Genomic DNA, 17,242 nt, shown 5'->3' with positions numbered 1-17,242 from the left:
TGAACTGCAGTATGTTCAGATGACAAGGGTGAACAATACTACTCATTCTGGCATTGAAATAGTCATTATTTGATGTCTTATTTCTGCAACCCCCTGCAGACATGAATGGTATGTGCTTATGCACATGAACTTTGGCTTAAAGAAATCTCAAGGAACTGTATGTGAGATTTGCTTTAATTAAGAAACCACCATTCTACTAATTTGCTATCAAAACAGCTACAAATTTAACAACAACAACCAAATACCAATTCAAAATCAAACTTACAGGTCCAGTTTAATTGAAGATGGAGTAGCTCAGACCGTCAAATGTTTTATGTGGGTTGCCAAACTAAATTGTTCAGTGCACCACCTAACCTACAATCCTGGAGTTGTTTTCAGTCCCTATACTGGCAGTTTTCTGTGGCTGTTGATGCCTCAAATTCTGCAGCTCCATTTCTTTAACACTGTGCATGTGCAGTTGTGGTATAGTGTACATACTGAGTAGCCCCATTAAAATATTGGTTGGGTCTGTGATCCATGTATAGAGTCCAGTACATTGTGTACCTTGCAGTTCTGCAAGGTGGTCTAGGGTGCCAACAATCCTTGGAAGCAGTAGGGGAGGATATTGAAGAGGCAGAGGACCAGTCAGAGTCTTAGGGTACATTCAGATGTAATGCTAAACCCAGTTTTTCTTCTATTTCCCTTTTCAGAACCAAATGATGAGAGTGGAGCCAACGTAGATGCTTCTAAAATGTGGCGGGAAGACAGAGAGCAGTTTAACAAAATAGCCAAGCAAATAGTCCAGAAATCACTTGGGCTTTAAAAAAAGGAAGGAACTGAGACATTTGACAATCATAGTATTTGATCTTTCATCAGACAGACAGATGGCAGTACTCCGTGTTGATAGGAAAAAGCAAATCTTGCAAAATTGTTGACTGGGTGTCTTAATAACACACACATCCTCTCTCCCCACTCTCTTCCCTTTTTCTTTACCCTTTTGAGAGTGGGGAATCTCCCTCCACCTAAGACATGTAAGTAGCTGCGATACAAGTGGATTTAGTCATAGGAAAAAGGTTGCATAGTGCTGTGGTTTCTTTGCACTTGTGGAAGCATGGAAGCATTGCATAGCATCTGTGTCTCTTGTTATATTTATATTTTCCTAACCCTTTTCAGTGCAGTACTGTGCACTTTCTGGTAATGGGGTTGAGAAGATCTATGAATTAATAACTGCTCAGCACCATGGAAAGCTGCTGAAACACCATTGGACTCCCTTGTCTGGAAATGGAGAAATGCCGTTCTAAGGATGTCTTACTTCATAATTGGATGTAACTTTTGAAGGCCTCAGATTCTCTCCTCCTTAAGACCGCAAAGCAACCACCCTTGAAGTCCAATGAGAACATAGTTAAGCTGCTGGACAAGAGTATTTTGAGAGCAAGTGAATTACTGTATCTAATGGAGGTAAATCAGAGAAGTGGCCAATGTAATCAGTGTCTTGCTTCCAGGTACAGCAGTCCACCTTCTCAAATGTAAGCCTTCATATTGCTACTTTTGAAAGCCTTCAAGCACTACTAAGTTCCTCTTGAGACATTATTTGAACTTGGTACAGCTCCAGAAAGTTTGATAAATAATCCTCATTTCTAAAAGGTATTTGTTTCCTCTAACAGCTATCTCTACTCATAAGAGATGCTGGAAATACCTTGTATTGCAGCAGAGCAGACTTTCCAAAGTTAGTCTTCAGTCCTCAGCTGACGACACTTAAACCTAATGCAAAGAGGTTGTCTTGAATCTAATGTCACCCAAACTGTATTCCTAATAGAAATCTGGAGAACAAAATCAAGTGTGAATATTATTTGGATTAGCAGGACTTGATGGTATTCAACTTCAGTTACTCGTTTATTTTCCTGAGTGTGCTGTGGGAGGGAATCTTTATCTTGGAAGCTCTAGACTAAGTACAGTGGTGCCTCGCTAGACGAATTTAATTTGTTCCACGGGTCTATTCTTATAACGAAAAATTCGTCTAGCGAATCCCATAGGAATGCATTGCATTTTTTTGATTTTTTTTTTTGCCCATAGGAATGCATTAATTGAATTTCAATGCATTCCTATGGGAAACTGCGATTCGCTAGACGAATTTTTCGTAAAAAAAATTCGTCTAGCGAGGCAACCTCCTCTAGAAAAATCCTTTCTTTAAGCGACAATTTCATCTTACAGGGCTTCGTTAAGTGAGGCACCACTGTAGTACTAGACATCCTCTAATTTCTTAGTCTAGTACCAGGAGAATAAAAGTTATTGCTTTACTTTCTTACTGGCTGGGAACAACTGAGCAGTAAACGGGTTCTTGATGTGTATTTCAAAGCCAGGTTATATAGCAGTTGACAGCCATTTCTTACTACATCTGTACTACTTTAGGATGCCAAATTTAAAGTTACATTGCAAGAAATACTATTAATATCTCTTGCTTAAGCTTGCATTTGAATTATTTTTATACTGTTTACAATTTAATCAATTTCCGATTGAGAGGGATTATCATTCTCTCTGAAATTTCATGCATTGAAATTCAATTTCATTTTTACAGTGGCATAATTTCCAGGAAAAATAGCTCTCATAATTTGATTGATCCACAGCGGAAGCTGAATCTAGGCATTTTTTAGCAGCATTTTCTGTGGGAGCCGTCCCTGAGTTAGAAGACCTTTCTACTTTAAAAGGTTTTGAGAAAGAGATGTTACTTTAGGCATGGATTAGGGGAGGGTGGAAGTAGTAGTATTTTTCCAAAACAACATCTACAAGTGATGGTTTTCATGGCAAACAGGAGGTGTTTATTCTACAAGTTGTAATTTAGCTTGACGAGTCCAACAAGACAGCAGCATGGAAAGAAGGTGCTCTTTGTTTAATGGTGATTACATAAGGGAAAGCTGTCCTGGTCTTAACACAGTATTCAAGTGTATTTAAACACATTGTTTTATATTGGACACAAATATTGTCAATGAAAATAAACACGTATTTTCCTTAAAGTACAAAATCACTTGTACTACTGTTTTTGGAAGATGTCCTACTTTAACACATACTACATGTGGAAGAGAGTGTATTTACCTCAGATTAAATACCACCGTGAGAGAATGTGGGGGTGTTTCAGATTGTAGAAAATTAATTGTAGAGTTGGAAGGGACACCCAGGGTCATCTAGTCCAACCCCCTGCAATGCAGGAATGCTTCCAACAATCATCTTTGAGTGGGCTCGTACCAGCAAGAGACATACAATGTATTTTTTTGCCCCAAGTGTGACCCACCCTCACTGATGGGCAGATACGTACCAGTTTGTAAAGAAAGAACATCAGTGATCTTCTATTTCATCTGGGATTTGATGGGCAAGTGTTTATAGGCAGGGAAGTTAATTGTCTACCACAGGGGTAGGGAACCTCTGGCTCTCCAGAGGTTGTTGGACTCCAATTTCCTTCATCTCTGACCATCGGTTGTGTTGGCTGAGACAGATGGGAGTTGGGGTTCAGCAATATCTGGGGGGCCTCAACCACTCAGCAGCTACAGTTCTTCTCAACCATACACATACATACACTGAGTTCACAACAGAAATACTCTACTTATCGGCTGTGCTGGCTGATCACTATTGAAGACAGATCTGATCCAGCATAGACAGTCTTCTGTTTTCATACAAAGGCCTTAATACTCGTACAGGTATCTATAGTCCACCTATGGTGGGGGAAACTAGGTAGCCAGTTCTTTAGCAAGCACCTACTTTTTGTGGCAAGGTCTGAAGCATTTTTTAAGCTTTTTGAACTAATGCCCAAGATGTAACCTGTTTTCCTGAAAACAAGATATACCCCCAAAATAAGCCGTAGCAGGATTTCTAAGCATTTGCGCAATGCAGTATAAGCCATACACCAAAAATAAGACATAGTGATAGGCATAGTTCTGGAGGCGCCAAGGAAGAGGCGAGGCAGGACCCGTAATAAAAAAATAAGACACCCCCTGAAAATAAGCCATCGTGTGTCTTCTTGAGGAAAAATAAATAGAAGACAGTGTCTTTATTTGTGGTGGGAAACACGGTACTATTTCATTACGAGGGGAAATGAGCACATGTGTTTAACTTACATTGTAGATCAGGCATGTCAAACCTGCGGCCCTCCAGATGTTTTGGCCTACAACTCCCATGATCCCTAGCTAGCAGGACCAGTGGTTGGGGAAGATGGGAATTGTAGTCCAAAACATCTGGAGGGCCGCAGGTTTGACATGCCTGTTGTAGATGGATGGGCTTGCATGATAACTTAATCTGGGGACACTTGGGCCTTTTGGTGTGCTGGCAATGAAGGGAACACATTATCTTGTGTGATTCACCTGCCTCCATGTGTATGAAATTTAGAGATGATTAGACTGCTATTGGAAGAAGCCATGAGGAAATCGCAACCAGCTCTAAAGCTTTTTGCTCCGAAATACGGTTGTTTAGAACTGCAGCTTTGGGAGAAGATTGCAAAGTAGTGCTCCGAAAGGCCGCTGCTCTCAAATCTTATTAGTGCCAGAGTAAGAATGAATTTTGTCCTCTATTCTTTTGACAAGGATGTGTGTGTGTTAGCAGGCTCTGCATCCCTAGCTCCTGGCGACATTTCTAATTGGTATACCTTTTCTTTCCTCTAAGAAACAATTACTGTAAAACTTGTTCCTCGGCAGATGTTATGATTTTTTTTAAAAAAAGGTGTTACTATTAAATACATGCAAGTAACTTTTTAATCTACAGTTTTCACCTTCTTTCTGCTTAGATTGTTTGCTTTAGGCTTTGTAGTTGGAAAGGATGCAAACAAATGCCTCTCCCCTGGCAGCAAGGGCTGTGTTAGGACACACAAGACACACACACAGGCAAGGGAGAGACTTAAATTAATCATGTCTTCCATCCCTCACCCCACTTCTTTGGGGGGGGGGAACCTGCTGTATTTAATATGTTGGAACCACATAAAACAGTTGATGCTTGAGGGCAGGGCTGATCTCTGGATTCTTACTGCCTTCTTGTGTTTGGCCCAGTTCTCACTTCGCGATTATCAGCATGTTGAAAGAAATATGCGTGTTCTACAATCTAGCTGGCATGCTAGCTTTAAAGTTACTACATGCACTGCAATTGACACCTGTCTTTGTTTTGTTTTGTTTTTTACTTTCAATTTTCTTGGCAGGGTCCCGCTTCACAGTTAGGGCATGAGCGAAAGAGATCCAGTTAAATATCACATCATGAGCTGCTGACATTTCATACGTTACTGAGGAGCTAACACCCTACCAATAGGCCCCAGCCACCACTGTAACCAGCCAGCTGACTTCTATGTCCTTCAATTCATGGTCCTTTGGCCCTATCAAGGAACTGAAATCTATGCTCTTATAGCTCATTATATCTCCATATTATGCCTCACAAGTAGTCCTTTTATTTTCTTATCCCTTTGCCGCCTCTCTTTGAGAGGAAGCTTTTTGTCTAAGCAGTCAGAGAATAATTCCACAAGAAACAAAAAGTTGGAAGGGACCCCGAGAGTCACCTAGTTCAACCTCTGATCATACTGTGGGGTGCTTTCATTAACCTGTACACCCTCAGGAGGAGTGGAATATGCTCATCCGAATCCCTTTGGTGCTGCTGGACAAACGTTGCCAGTTCTATCCCCAACATGTGGTTTAACCATGCCATCCAATTGAGGCCTAGCTTGAGTATTGTGGATGCCTAGAATTTCACCCACTTTCTGGAACACCCTTGACTCAAAGTTCCTGTGATCAGAGTGCAATTTCCCCCAGCACCTGAAAATTGGGAAAAAATAAAAGGTCAACCAAGGCATTTGCCACTATCACAGCTTCCTTTTTTTTTTTATAGCAGACGCCTCTGGCCACCGTGTGAAATAATCAATGGAAACCAAGATGTAGCAGTTGGGTCCCAGCACATCCACTGCCACATGTTGCATTGGGGCACCATCCGGTATTGCTGCATTGGGGCTCTCTGTGCTGGGAAGGGAGCTTCTTTGCTATGCAGGCATCACACCTTTGACACGCAACTGTCCACGCCAGTTGAACCCCCAACATGTGGTTATAGAATCATAGAGCTGGAAGAGACCACAAGGGCCATCCAGTCCAACCCCCTGCCAAGCAGTTAAACCTCTCCTTAATGCCAAAGAAAATGACACTGCAATTCCAGAAGATTTGGAATTAAACTTGCTTCGTAGCCTGCCTTTTGGAGTTTATATCCTCTCAAGATGGGTTACGACAAATGCTGCAGCATTAACATTCCAGTCGTTAAACCAGCAGTAGTATAAACGGCAAATAGAACGGTGTGTGCAGATTTAGAGATTACAGCATTCTTTAAAATTTGGACTAACCCAAATGAGAACAATTAGTTTCAATGGAAGTATTGTCTCTTGCGGCCTCAGGCTGGTACCCTGGATAGCGCCAGAAGGAAAATGTTAAATCTCCTAAAGCCAATCCATGTAAAATCCGGCAAAAACGTTGCTTTTCACTCCTTTGGCCACTTGGTGGTGCCTCCAGTTTGTCTAAATGAAAAAAATCGTTCCTGAAATGAAATAATCATCTAGGCCAGGGGTGTCAAACTCAAATTCATCGGGGGCCGCATCAGCAGTTTGGTCACCCTCAAAGGGCCGGTTGTATCTGTAGGACTATGTGTCCACTCTTTATTATCATAAATTATTGTCACTGCATTCAATTATTACTGTTTTTTGTAATTATGTAAATAATAACTAGCTCTGAAAGCAGAAACATAGTCAGAATAATGGCAAGTAGATATTCAAATGTACAATTATTGTACAATTTATTGAAAAATGATTTTTGGTAACTGCACTGGGTGGTGGAGGCTCGCTAGGGTTTCATGCAGGACCTTTGCAGAGCTACTAGTACCTGGAGATGCTGGGGTCCTTCTGCATGCAGGACAGATGTTCTGCCAGTGAGCCACCACCCTTCACCAAAGGGACTGGCTGAGGTTGACTCACTGGAGCTGCTCTCCTCGTTCCAGGGTTTAAGGGCCAGAAGTATAAAGCAGCATCCTATGTTTCTGAGGAGAGGGAGAGGGAGAGGGAGAGGGAGAGGGAGAGAGGAAGGAAGGAAGGAAGGAAGGAAGGAAGGAAGGAAGGAAGGAAGGAAGGAAGGAAGGAAGGAAGGAAGGAAGGAAGGAAGGAGGGAGGGAGGGAGGGAGGGAGGGAGTTGGGAGGGAGAGAGGAAGGAAGGAAGGAAAGGGGAGAGAAAGAAGAGTAGGAAATAAGGAAGAGAATAAAGAAGGAAAGAAAAAGAAAGAGGGAGAGAAGACGGAAAGGGAGAAAGAAGGAAGGAAGTAGAGGGAAAGAAAGATTAAGAATGAGGGAGAGGAAGAAAGTTGGGAAGGACGGAAGGAAGGAAGGAAGGAAGGAAGGAAGGAAGGAAGGAAGGAAGGAAGAAAAGAGGGAGCAGGAGGGAGAGAGGAAGGAAAGAGGTGAGAGAAAGAAGAGTAGGAAAGAAGGAATAAAGAAGGAAAGAAAAAGAAAGAGGGAGAGAAGACAGAGATAAAGAAGGAAGGAAGGAGAGAGAAAGAAAGAATAAGAACGAGAGAGAGGAAGAAAGAAAGGGAAAGGGGGGGGGTCGCCGCCTTGATTTAGCGCCAGAAAAGAGCGCGAAGGGACCCAGGGGCAAAAAGCATTTCCCCGGCCCCAGCTGTTTGTCGGCGCTTTGTTGGCGCGGCGCTTCAGCAGCAAGGTCCCACTGCTGGGTCCCGCTGGCTGGGGCGCTCGGCGGGCCACATGACGAGGTCTGGCGGGCCGGATTTGGCCCCCGGGCCTTGTGTTTGACACCCGTGATCTAGGCCTAAACTATAAGAAACATGGAAAGAATGCAAGAATCAACCAGTCCAGTCAGCATGGAAACATCCTCTGCTCTCCAGGAACAGATTGTCCCCTATTCCTTGAGACTAATTTCTGGTTGCTGGCCTTTAACATTCACAGAGCTAGAAAAACTTTTACCGGCATTGCAGGAGTATGAGACCATCAGCATAAATTGGAGCATTTCACATGTGTGGGTTAAATTGGTTTTGGCTTAAATTAGCCTGCATCACGAATATAAAACCTGTGTTACCTGCGCAAGGTGATTCCTATGTGGCATATATGGTGAGTGAGGGAATCAAAAGCTTGAGAGGTTTCGCAGCTGTGAAAATGTCTTCAGACTCTATAATAGAATGGCTAAAACGTTATACGCAGAAGAATATATTTTCATCTCAATGGATTTGGCGTGGAGGTTGTATCAAACACACACACACCCCGAGCCTCTGAGAACTGGCTGTAATGCACCAGCATCTAGAGTCCTACAGCTAAACTAGATGTGACTTTCATAATGTAGCTGATTTCCTTTAACAATACATGGAGTGAATCATTGCAAGGGGTTGGACTAGATGACCTTCGGGGTCCCTTCCAATTCTACAATTCTATGATTGTGGTGGGGATAGGGAAATTTAGCCCTTTGCTGCTGCCACAGCCCCAATCAGAATTGGACCCCTTCCTGCACCTGCTATTTGCAGCAGAGAAATGTGATTGCAAACATATCTTTGTTGTGTTCATGTATGGTATATATATATATGTATATGCCATGAGAGGATTCTTTTCTTTGGGTGCATTTCAACAGAAGCAAATCTCAGACAAAAAAGATAATAAAAGTGTGCTTTGTTTACATATTGATATTCTGTGGCTGAAAATGGGAGTGCCAATGCTTGCTCAGAACCGCTTGTGTAACATATAAATGGCCAGTATCAAAACAAATGTAAAATAAATAACTATCTGACTTTTAGAAGACATCTGCAGGCAGCCCTGTTTAGCAAGTTTTTTAATGTTTGATGTTTTATTGTGTTTTAAATATTTTGTTGGGAGCCACCCAGAGTGGCTGGGGAAACCCAGCCAGATGGATGGGGTATACCGTAAATAATAAATTACTACTATTACTACTCAAAGCCACCAACAGGAGTCTGACCAAACTGTGGGAGGCAGTGGAAGACAGGAGTGCCTGGTGTGCTCTGGTCCATGGGGTCATGAAGAGTCAGACACGACTAAACGACTAAACAACAAAACAACAACTACTAGTAGTAGTAGTAGTATTCTGTAAACACAATGGCACTTTGAATGTGTGGCCGCCTCCTTTAGCAGTTGGACCCTGTACTGCATGAACAATCAGCTTTTAAAACCAAGGGGAATTTAAAAAGCAATTTGAGAGAGGGCATGGATGAAGGTCAGTGATTCAAAGGGATCTGGAGTAAAAAAGAAAGAAAAGGCATCAAGACAAAGTGTTGGCACAAGTGCCATGTAAGTATCTAACCATCTTTCTGGATCCTAGGCAAATGCCATCATTTACCAAGGTGAAAATATACAACTCTTAATTATACAGTGGTACCTCTACTTACAAATTTAATGCGTTCCGGATGCACATTCGTAAGTCGAAAAAATTTGTAAGTCGAATCCCATAGGAATGCATTGGGAGAAAAAAATTTGTAAGTAGAAGCAACCCTATCTAAAAATTCGTAAGTAGAAAAAATCCTATCTAAACCGCATCCAAGATGGCGGACGGAGCTCCATTCGTAAGTAGAGTTGTTCATAAGTAGAGGTACCACTGTACATCCTAGGAGGCCCAAGCTCAACAGTTTACATGCGTAATAAAAACCCTATGAACTAGTTGTTCCAGACAAAGTGACTCTTGGAGCGGGAAGCTTGCAGCAGAGAAGGACACACGCATTTGAAACCCCATGAAGGCAGTTACAGTGGGAAAGTGGCAAAAAGAGGGAACATCCCTTCCCACTACTGCTTCTCTGTTGCAAATCTATCCCTCTCCAAGACACTGCCTAGAAAAAGGAATCACGGGGCTTTTATTGCCTATATTTGCATGGAATGGGTAGCTTGCCCTTGATCTTATAGTCATGGTGCTGTAGAAAACAATACGTGAGCAAGCTGTCGTCTGAAAGACTGGCTATCGTGCCAGCCAGTACGTACTTGCAAGGGGTAAAAGAGTAAAGCAGCCTAGGGATACCTTCAAGGCTTGTGGAGTTTGAATGTTGTTAGGGAGAAGAACCACACTAGCAATTACTGGCACTTTGCAGTGGGATTAAGGTGATTACTCAAAGTACAGCCCAGCAGCAGCCTGCTGTTACTGTGCAATTACAGGGGGTCTGGCTGTGGCAGGGCACCTCAAAACTATTCCTGCTTTCACTCGGAGAAGCTGGAGCTGCCTGGCGAATAGCTGTGGCTGATAAGAGAGTGACGAATGTTCGTCCTGCTGCATCTGGATGTCTTGGGATCTGTTGCTGTGGTCTGAAGGCAACCCGGAACCCCTGAAACAAAACATTTCACAACCACAGTCCCCAGCTAAGGGCAAGACTTGGGAATCCTTACTTCTAACAGCAAACCCAAGTGACTAAGGGCCAAGGCGATTTGAACCATACTGAAAAGCATGCACAGGTGAGAACAAAATGTATGCAAAAAATAGGGTGTGGGTGGGTGTGAAAGCTCATCCCAGTGAGAATTAGGTATCCTCAGAGGTCTCTGGAAGCCATGACATGTTGATGTCAGTTGGGAAAGAATCCCTTATAACTTGTTAGTGTCCTGGAAGAGGGCATGTCTAGATGGCTTGGACCATAAAAAGGAGCGCAGCTCTTAGGCCCCATTTGCACTACACATTTAAAGCAGTTCCGTGCCATTTTAAACAGTCATGGCTTCCTCAAAGAACCCTGGAAAGTATAGCTTGTAAATGGTGCCGAGAGTTATTAGGAGGCCCCTATTCCCCTTGCAGAGTTACCATTCCCAGAGTTCCCTGAGAAGAGGCATTGACGCTCCGCAGGTCTGGCTCAAGACATTTTGGCACCTGAGGAGGACCACAAAATGGCGCTTCCCCCACCAAGGAAGGAAAGGCGGAAGGAGATCTACATCGGGAAGAAGGGGGGGAATAAAGTTCTACATTGGGAATAAGGTGAGACTCAAATCACTCTAAAACAGCTGTTAAAGTGGGAATCCAATGCCATGGGGTGGGGGCTCTGAATTACGCTGGAAGGATGCAGACCCCAGGAGACCCCAGAGGGCAGCCCCTGCCGTTTCCTCCCTGTGGTGGGAGGAGATCAGCAGCACCTCCCATTCACCAAGAGGCCATTGGAGAGGCAGCATGGGGGGGCAGCAGATCCAGCCCCCAAGGAACGTGTTGCAGTAGGTGATGTACTCCTTGGAAGCCAGATCTGGTCCTGTGGATCCTGCCACCCAAGGCAGTCGTCTCAACTTGCCTCTGACTCTGGACATCGTACTTCTGTGAGGGGCTCTCCTAGCCCCTCACAGCCCCTCCTGTGAGGGGCTCTCCTAGCTTTATTTTTGTGTTGGAGAAGGGATAGCAGAGGGGGGTGGCAATGGGCTGGTGGAGCAGGACAGAGGCGTCTCTTACACCTACACCAACATTCTCACTCACCTGCATGGAATTCCTTGTTGTCTACGGTTACCTGCACAAACATTTAAAGCACATTTGCCGCTGCCACCAAAGGATCCTGGGAACTGTAGTTTGATAAGGCTGACGGAGATCGTGGCTCTGGGAGGGGCAAACTACAGTTCCCAGAATTCTTTTGGTGGGGGGAATTTGCTTTAAATATATGGCATGTATACAGTCTATGGCTATCAGTTGAGTGTTTAAACATTATTCAAAGGCCTCTGTCACACAGACCAGGCCAAATCTCAGCTCCTCTTCCTAAAAGTGTGAGTGACTTTGGCAGACAACTCAGTTTTCCAAGCTGGTTTTTCAGTGGCGAAACTACTATTCATGAGACAGTTTTCTCCCTCATTAAAATCCCAGCGCAACCCTTCGGGGTATTCGGAGGCATTATGACAATCTCCCAGCTATAAACCACTTTCGGGATTTCACTCTCTGGTGAGCAAGAGAGAAGAAAGGCTCGTTTCCCTTGGGTCTCTTTAAAGGAGGTGACTTCAGAGGCCCCACAAAACTCTTAAAATGTGGATCCCACTCGGTGAGAGGCCAGTAAGATTATGGAGTGTACTGGTATATAATTAATGTTAATTACATGTTTTGCTGCGTCATTATAGGGCATGTGCTTCCGCTGGCATCACGTGTGTAAATTGCTTGTGAAGCAAAAGGAGAGGCCACGCTTTTGTGCACAGCAGAAATCTGAGTATTTAGGGGCAGCGGAATAGATTCAAGCAAAGGCTGATTTCATACAGTCACCGTGAAGTGGTAAGATGCAGGTTTTAGTGTCTGCAGTTTAGCTCCTGGGAATATTAGAAAATGAGATGTATGATCACATGTGAATCAGCATGTTTACAGATTTACGGGCTGTGTGCATGTACAGAGGTACTGTAGCATGCAGGGCTGGATCTAGACACATCCAAAAAGTGTTGCAGAAAAACGCGCTGTAAACCTCAAAGGGGGGGGGGATCACGTTGGCGAAAGATGGAACTCCACAGCGCCATCTGGTGACAAAGTGTTATAACACATATAATGCACTGCTTCTTTACTAATGTAACCAAGTCCCAGTTGCCATATTAATTCAGGGAAAAGGCCAGGCCAAAATGAATGCTTAATACAGCTGTGCTGCAAACAACAACAGCCTAGAACAACCACATGAAGGATTGCCACCATTTGACACAGTGCCACCTATAGTTGGAATAGCAGTAGAACAGTTACAATAATACCTCTGGTTACATCATGTCCTCCTTGCAAACGCTTCGGGTTACAAGCTCCACTAACCTGGGAGTAGGTGCTCCTGGTTGTCAACTTTGCCCCGGGATGCGAGCGGAAATCACGCACCAGAGGCCTGCGCGCAGCAGGAGGCCCCATTTGTGAAAGCGCGCCTCAGGCTAAGAACAGTTTCGAGCTGAGAATTAAGTTCGTAACCAGAGGTACCACTGTAACTTTATATCACAGCAGTGAAACAGATACTCAGGTGCTTTTAGACCAGGCATCCCCAAACTTCGGCCCTCCAGATGTTTTGGACTACAATTCCCATCCTCCCTGACCACTGGTCCTGTTAGCTAGGGATCATGGGAGTTGTAGGCCAAAACATCTGGAGGGCCGCAGTTTGGGGGTGCCTGTTTTAGACACTCAAAGGAACATTCAAACAGCATCCATTCAACAGCTGGATGTCACCAAGAGGTGACATCTGCACAACTGCCTCTTTCAAAATGGCTGGGGTCACCTTCTCGTCAGATGAATGGTTAGCCACTTCCTGGAGCCTGTCACTCATCTCTCTCCAGTCAAAGAAATCCAAGGAGCAAGCAAAAATGTGGCAATCCTAACCCTCCAAGCACCTTGTTCATGTCCTCAGCCCATACCAATTGAAACTCACCTCCCCCAACAAAATAGGACACAATGATTAACTAGACACCTCCGCAGACAGAATTTCAGAAACAGAAGCGTCTAAGCTGTGACAAATGTGAACTATTTTATTGCCAAAGTGTTTAGAAAATATGCTACAGGAGGTCTCCAAGGGTTCATACACATCCTTTTGTGGGCCAAATTGGAGAAGCTCCAGGACCACTTGGAAGATCAAACGAACTATGCATTTAATCTTATAACCAAAGAATGTGCATGTCTCATCTGTGCTTTTCTCTTTAGAACTATAGATTTCCCCCTCCTAATATGTAGAATCATGCATATCTAATCGAGCGATTATTAAGTCAGGTGAAACTAATACAATTAATTGACTAGGATAAATGAAGTTGTGATGCATTATACAAAAGTGTGTGTGTGTGTGTGTGTGTGTGTGTGTGTGTGTGTGTGTGTATCTCATAGGTGCCAACTCCCTGGGGCCCCGGGGTGCCTGAGCACCCACAAAATTCCCCATGAAGGGGCTGGGCACCCACACATTTTGGTGCCAGGGCCATGCACGCTGCATGGCACCCACGATCCCGGGCACCCACAGTCGCGGGGCCAAGCTGGCACTCCTGGTGTATATACACATATATACACTGACACACACGTTTGTGCATACAGACAAATGTACTTAAATTTCATTTCCTTCCTGTCAAGCTGAGCATGAACTGCCCACTGGTGCTCCCCAGCAACTGGCATGCTGCCTCTTGAGCCTGGAAATAGTGCATAGCCATCCCCATTGAAAGCCTTACCCTCCATTATGATTCCCACCCAGCAAAGCTGACAGAGATCGACTATAAGACAAATATAGGTCAAACAGTTCTAAGGAATTGAAATATTCTTGCCCACAGGAGGGGATGAATAAGACCTACCTTCCAGGACAAGAGCTTTCAGGATGGCTATTCTTTAATGGGGAGTGTGTGTGGGTGTGGGGGGGTTCCCCCTATTCATGGGGAAATAGTGGAGGTGTGCAAGTATTCAAAGGAAACAGTCCAAACTGGAATCAGCAGTGGAATGATGCCAAAAGTGAATTCGCCCCCTAAACCTGACTGTGTGCTATTTCCCCTGCATTTGTTAAACTAGCAATTAATACCTGGGAACACCCTGTGAGCGTTCTATATATGGGAGACGTATGGCAGTAATCCTTGGTAAAAACCTGTAGAGAGCTAGAAGGTAAATGCCCATAATTGTTGCGCTGACGGATATGACATTGTAACAATCTGGAAGCAGAGAGACCTGGTGTTTAGACACGCATAATATGAAGTATCAACAAGGTTTTTTTTACAGGCTATTTACCTGTCAAAACACAGTTTATTGCTGGTGACAGGAGCCTTTTCAGATTGTCTTATCGAAACAATGGCAGGTCCCAGCCAGCATTCCCCAGGGAGGGACAGCCTTAGTTTCTTCTGGGTGAAGCGTGTCCTTCAGCATTTGGACATGACAAGCCAGAGGGAATTACCAAATCCCATGCCAATGTGCTTGATGGGAGAAGCTCCAAAAGGGAAAGCGAGATTCTGGGAGATGAGAAATCCCTTATATGATAGGACTTTATCCTGTAACCACAGGGAAAGTTACAGGTAGGTAGCTGTGTTCAGGGCCGGCTCTAGGCCCGCCCCCGGTGGCACAGGGCGCCAGGCCACCAGGGGCGCTGCTGCGCCTGCTGAGAGGTGCGGCTGAGGCTGCCCCAGGCGCACCTCCGCTGTTCAGTGGCTTCAGGCTGCTCTCCGGAGGCGTGCGGGCCTGGGGCCGCCTCCGCCGCGTGCAGGGGCGTCGCAACAGGGGGCGGGCAGCGCCCCCTGGCCCAGGGCCGGCCCTACAACAGGCTGGGTGGTGCAGTGCAGCTGCGCCTGCCCGTTCGCTGCACTGGGAAACGGGGCGGGGGAAGGGGCGCCGGAGGGATCCGTCGCACCACAGCGCCAGGGCATGCTAAAGACGGCCCTGGCCGTGTTGGTCTGCCGTAGTCGAAACAAAATAAAAAAATTCCTTCCAGTATCACCTTAGGTAAAGGTAAAGGGACCCCTGACCATTAAGTCCAGTCGTGACCGACTCTGGGGTTGCAGCGCTCATATTGCGTTATTGGCCGAGGGAGCCGGCGTACAGCTTCCAGGTCCTGTGGCCAGCATGACAAAGCCGCTTCTGGTGAACCAGAGCAGCACATGGAAACGCCATTTACCTATTTATCTACTTGCACTTTGCCGTGCTTTCGAACTGCTAGGTTGGCAGGAGCAGGGACCGAGCAACAGGAGCTCACCCCATCGTGGGGATTCGAACTGCCGACCTTCTGATCGGTATCTGAAGAAGTGTGCATGCACACGAAAGCTCACACCAATGGCAAACTTAGTCTCTAAGGTGCTACTGGAAGGAATTTTTTTATTTTGTTTCGACTACAGGGAAAGGTATGAGCTCAGTGGCAGACTACATGCTTTGCATGTAAAGGTAAAGGTAAAGGGACCCCTGACCATTAGGTCCAGTCGTGACCGACTCTGGGGTTGCGCGCTCATCTCGCATTATTGGCCGAGGGAGCCGGCGTATAGCTTCCAGGTCATGTGGCCAGCATGACAAAGATGCTTCTGGCAAACCAGAGCAGCACATGGAAACGCTGTTTACCTTCCCGCTGTAGCGGTTCCTATTTATCTACTTGCATTTTGACGTGCTTTCGAACTGCTAGGTTGGCAGGAGCTGGGACCAAGCAACGGGAGCTCACCCCGTCACAGGGATTCAAACCGCCAACCTTCTGATCAGCAAGCCCTAGGCTCAGTGGTTTAACCCACAGCGCTTCAGGACTCAGCGTTTGGTAATGAAAACCCTGGAAAGTTGCTGTCTGTCAGGGTAGACAGCCCTGAGCTAGATGCACCAGTAGTCTGGCTCAGTACTCCCTGTGTTCTTATATAAAACACATAGGACTGTCTGTGGGCGCAGCCACCAATGGTGCTGCTGTTTCGAACGTGGCCACATCATTGTCCCTTCTTGCATTATCTCTCTCTTTCAAACACTGCCAGCATGGCTGAGGACCTGACCCTGCAGAAACAACAACTTGGCTGCACAGGTGACATCAAAACCAACCTGCCAGTGAATACAGCAGAATGCTGGTGTGGAAAATGTCCAAATGAACCAGGTGAAACAAACGTTCCTACAGTAACTGTGCCACGAGGGAAGCGTAGATAAGGCAGCAGCTCTGCAGCGGCCACCACACCACAGAGAAATCCATGAAGATACGGAAGAATCCTAGCATAGCAAAACACCACAGTGTGTGTGCCAAATACCAATTCACATGGCAATACACACACACACACACACACACACACACAATTTTTCCAGAATTAAAGTATTTTTTGATAAGTAGCTTAATTCATTTTTTAAATGGAACCCGAGCACTGGGAAATGTCAGGGGGCCCCCCACCGATGGCTCTCATAATTAGAATTTGGGTAATCAAAAGCATGTAACACGCATCACCAGGCTCCTCCTGCTGTTTTCAATAAACTTGCTGTGTCATCTAATTACATCTTAAATTATATTTAATTTGAGTGTGTGTGTGTGTGTGTCACAGATTCTGGGCACTGCTGCAGACCAGCAAGGAACAGGCTATCCTTCAAGACAGTGCATAAAAGTAAGATGGAGTGTTTGGGCTTGGAACAGACTTCTGAGGAAGTACCAATAAATTACTGTAATGAAAATGGCATATATATTTTTGCAAATTATGCATACTTTGTCATTTTGCATTTGACACACTTGTAACAGAAATGAAAAACCTAGTTTGCCTGCTATGTGCATTCAACTGGCTTTCTCCCCATGAGATCTATATGGGTACCTTAATAAAATCTACAAGGGCACAGCCCTTGTGATGAAGAAGGGACATGTAGCTCAGTGGCATCTGAGTTGCATGCAGAGAGGTCCTCGTTTCAAATCCCTGGCATCT

General features: G+C 45.0%; 1 protein-coding gene across 1 annotated transcript in view; it reads left to right on the top strand.

The window, feature by feature from the left end:
• UBE2G2 (ubiquitin conjugating enzyme E2 G2) overlaps positions 1 to 2,990 on the top strand; it is a 28,791-nt gene extending 25,801 nt beyond the window's left edge. Inside the window, exon 6 of the mRNA XM_035133607.2 lies at positions 690 to 2,990. Coding sequence (XP_034989498.1) covers positions 690 to 802 — 113 coding nt within the window. The 3' untranslated portion in view covers positions 803 to 2,990. The remainder of the gene's footprint in view (positions 1 to 689) is intronic.
• Positions 2,991 to 17,242: the final 14,252 nt, after the last annotated feature.

This window comes from Zootoca vivipara, chromosome 5 (genome assembly GCF_963506605.1).
Source record: "Zootoca vivipara chromosome 5, rZooViv1.1, whole genome shotgun sequence".
NCBI classification, from domain to species: Eukaryota; Metazoa; Chordata; class Lepidosauria; order Squamata; family Lacertidae; genus Zootoca; species Zootoca vivipara.
This window is presented reverse-complemented; position numbering and strand designations above follow the sequence as displayed.